The 3,298-nt window shown below is 28.4% G+C and overlaps 1 protein-coding gene across 2 annotated transcripts; it reads left to right on the top strand.

Moving 5' to 3' along the window:
* Positions 1-1,003: 1,003 nt before the first annotated feature.
* MrgBP (MRG/MORF4L binding protein) lies at positions 1,004-2,829 on the top strand. Of its 2 annotated transcripts, XM_088202465.1 has the most exons (6): positions 1,004-1,249; positions 1,324-1,569; positions 1,682-1,756; positions 1,879-1,983; positions 2,168-2,299; positions 2,446-2,829. In XM_088202465.1, exons 1-6 carry the CDS (start codon positions 1,153-1,155, stop codon positions 2,571-2,573), a joined length of 783 nt encoding a protein of 260 aa, XP_088058591.1. In that variant the 5' UTR covers positions 1,004-1,152; the 3' UTR covers positions 2,574-2,829. The 2 variants fall into 2 exon arrangements, with proteins under 2 accessions (XP_088058591.1, XP_088058592.1); XM_088202466.1 differs by lacking the exon at positions 1,879-1,983 and having other exon boundaries at positions 1,011-1,249.
* The last annotated feature ends 469 nt before the right edge of the window (positions 2,830-3,298 follow it).

The raw sequence follows: 3,298 nt of genomic DNA, 5'->3' as shown, positions 1-3,298 counted from the left end.
CATTTCTTTATGAAGTATTTACTGAAGAGTAAGTATTTAGTGAAGGGTAAGTATTTAGTGAAGGGGAAGTATTTACTAAAGGGTGCTGTTGACACACCAGCTATTCTCAAGGAATTCTAGTTTTGGGTTCCAGAACGTCTTCGAGAATCACGATCGCATCCTAAGTGATGGCCTTTGGAGCTAGACTGTCTGCATTTGCCGACTCACCGGCTCCTTAATACGCTGGCATTACACATTGACCTGTTTAATAGTAAATGCGAGAAGCTGGTCCAGTTCGTATGTGTATTTTATATAATTTTTATTGTCTTCTAAGAATTAGAAAAAAACGTCGATGACGCATAGATTTTTAAGATTTAAATCATATTTTCTTTGACAGTGAAAATTCTTTCTTTATTTAAAAATATATAATTTTAAATATTAAAATGCTTGCAAAAAATATTTTGAGTAGGGGAGAAAGAGATACAACTTTTTTGAACAGAATAAGATTAATATATAAATATTTTGTTTACATATAATTACTAAAATAATATTATTTATATACTTAAATAAAGTAGTTGTATGAATAATCTTTTGTGAATTTCTTTTGCGTGGCATTGTTGTTTGTAAATAAAACTTTTGAATGAGTCACTTAAGCATTATTTAAGATTTACAAAATTATTCTTTTAAAATTTTTATTTTGTATTATCAGGGGTCGTCAACCTTTTTATGCCTACCACTCACTTTTCCTTATTTTTTATGCTTAAAATTCCTTTACCGCCCACCAAAATTGCTATATTTTCATCCAGCTTATAGGTTAAAATAATTCTAGAAGGAATTTAAACGATTTGAAAAAATATTTTTTTATTTTGCTATGCCGAAACACAAAAATTGCTAAACAAAATTTTCAAAAAATTTGGAGTAAAAGCCAAAATTGCCTACCGCCCACCACGAAAGCTTTTAAGGCCCACTAGTGGGCGGTGGTATAATCGTAGCGTTATAATTTAACGAATATTTTGTAATGCTCGAATATTGGACTGTTAAGAGCAACGTCACCGCACGCCATTGTGTCATTGTATACGCTAAAACGTTGTCGTTGATATTTGCAGTGAATTTCTATACATAAACTAGTTAGTTTATTATTTCAAAGTTGATTAAATATAAGTTTATTTTAAAATGAGCACCCAAGACGAAAAATCCCAAGAACCATTCAGTTGGAGCACTGAAAATGAAATAAATCTATTCAAAGCAATGATCGGTCATAAACCAGCTGGTATTCAGTTTATTCTATTATATTTAAAATATTCCAATAGAAGAATTACGTTAATAATGACTTATGTGATTTAGGTGTTAATAAACATTTCAACATGCTTTTCATTTGTGAGAAAATGAATAGTAATTCTCAAAGAGAGATAAACTCAGACTGCATATGGAAGTATCTAGAGACGCTTTATAATTTGGATATGATCGATGACATAGAGAGAATACCATTGACTACCGATGAAAGGGATTTTGAATTGCCAGATGTGGATTACGGAATTTTAATGAAAAACAAACTCAAGGAAATATTCGCAAAAGTTGAAGAAGTTGAAGGTTAGAATTACGATATTTATTAAAAGATTACATCGTTTGTGTTTTGTAATACACTTGAACATTATTAATAATACGGTACTTGAGTTTTTTATTGTATAATATTATGTTATAGATCGATCAGCCAGTCCCCGAAATGTGACAACGCCAAGACCAAGAGGATCGGCGGTTAAAGAAAATTTAAATAAATGTATGCAGGAAGTATTCAATGAATATTTTTTTTATCTTCTAGTGGGAATTAGATTTGATTTTCTGTCTTTTTTACTTTTTTGATATTTAAATTGAAATACTAAGAATGTTTAATTAATTTAGCAACATCAAAGAAAGAACATAACGAAAAGAAGAGTCAGACTAAAGATATTATCACTGGAACACCCGCAGAAAGTTTACCAATTAAAAATATTGAAAAAGAAGCAGGTGAAGAATTTACAAAGCTATCGATGTTGTCAAAAATGTTTTTTTTTTCTGTGATTTATGTTTAAAACTCTTTCTGTTTGTTATTTTTTGTATTTGTATTCCGATTTTATAATTATTTTCAATGGCTGTTAATAGATGGTGTGTTAATATATTTTTGTTTAAAAGTGTTTATAATATTTTGTAGCCAAAACTGATCCAAGAAGAGATTCGAAAGATTCTACTTCTAGTACCAAAGAATCTACAAAAGCAAACAACACAACAAAAACTACTACAAAAGAATCCAAATCAACAAAGCCTAACCGTTTTAGTCTTCCAGGTGATTCTTATACTATAACTGTGAATTACATAATAATATCACTAGGATTTTATATACATATGTTTATAAAATATGATATTAATATATTCATTTCTTTATCTTTGAAGAGTATAATTTATTCTACATTAATCGTGGATTTTTTTTAGACAAAATAGAAGATCCTTCAAAGAACAATGACGACACTGCGTTAAGCAAGAGGGGAAATAAAAGATCGACTCGTGGATCATTAAAAAACGAAGAACTTACTTTACCCAGCAGAAGACGAAGAATCTGATTGAATTGAATTTGTTTCTCTGCTGGCATCATTTCAAAACTTTTTCATTTCAGTGATTTTATGTACTTGTAATATTCAATCTTATATAGATTCATTAATAGGAATTCCAATTCTTCACACTTATAATTCCAAAAACTCGCAAAAATTCCCGAGATTCGATATTTTTTACATAAATCAATGATTTATATAATTTAGTGCAAAATGATTGTGTTCTTATTTTATTTATAAAGAAATTAAAATTCTTTCTTTTATCAAATTTCGTTTTTATTAGATCTAATGTTAATCATTTGACTCAAAATTACATTCAGCAATTGGTATATCTTTATATTAGTAATCAATCACTGTCTGAAGAAATTTCTTCATTTAATTGGAAATATAGCGTAGTTCTTCGCCTAAATAATTTAATTCTCTTTTGGAGGATCAGGGAAAGAAGTACCCTTAGTTTTTGATTATGAAACTTTTATTTCTAAGTTCATTAATTTTTAATTAAAGCTCTAAATATTTTTACCGATAGTGAAAATTTATATTTTTCAACTTTTTCGTTGAAATCGTTGTGGCTTTTTTGAATCTTAGTTTTTACTTGAATAACCTCTACAATATTTTTCAGCAATATTATTTTTAACCCACTTGAACTAAATAAAAAATAGAAATTTTAATTTGATTTAAAATACTTTCTGGAAGTCAAGACTGAACTTTTTGAGATTTCCTGCCCTATAATTTTTGTT

Source organism: Plectrocnemia conspersa, unplaced genomic scaffold (genome assembly GCF_051122295.1).
Source record: "Plectrocnemia conspersa isolate PC_06_02 unplaced genomic scaffold, ASM5112229v1 ptg000013l, whole genome shotgun sequence".
Taxonomy (NCBI): Eukaryota; Metazoa; Arthropoda; class Insecta; order Trichoptera; family Polycentropodidae; genus Plectrocnemia; species Plectrocnemia conspersa.
Note: the sequence above shows the minus strand (reverse complement) of the source record. Positions and strands in the feature narration are given on the sequence as shown.

Coding starts and splice junctions, on each gene's coding strand:
- MrgBP (XM_088202465.1), top strand. CDS start 1,153: ATGAGCACCCAAGACGAAAAATCCCAAGAACCATTCAGTTGGAGCACT. Junction 1,250..1,323: donor GATCGGTCATAAACCAGCTG/GTATTCAGTTTA, acceptor TATGTGATTTAG/GTGTTAATAAACATTTCAAC. Junction 1,984..2,167: donor AAATATTGAAAAAGAAGCAG/GTGAAGAATTTA, acceptor AATATTTTGTAG/CCAAAACTGATCCAAGAAGA.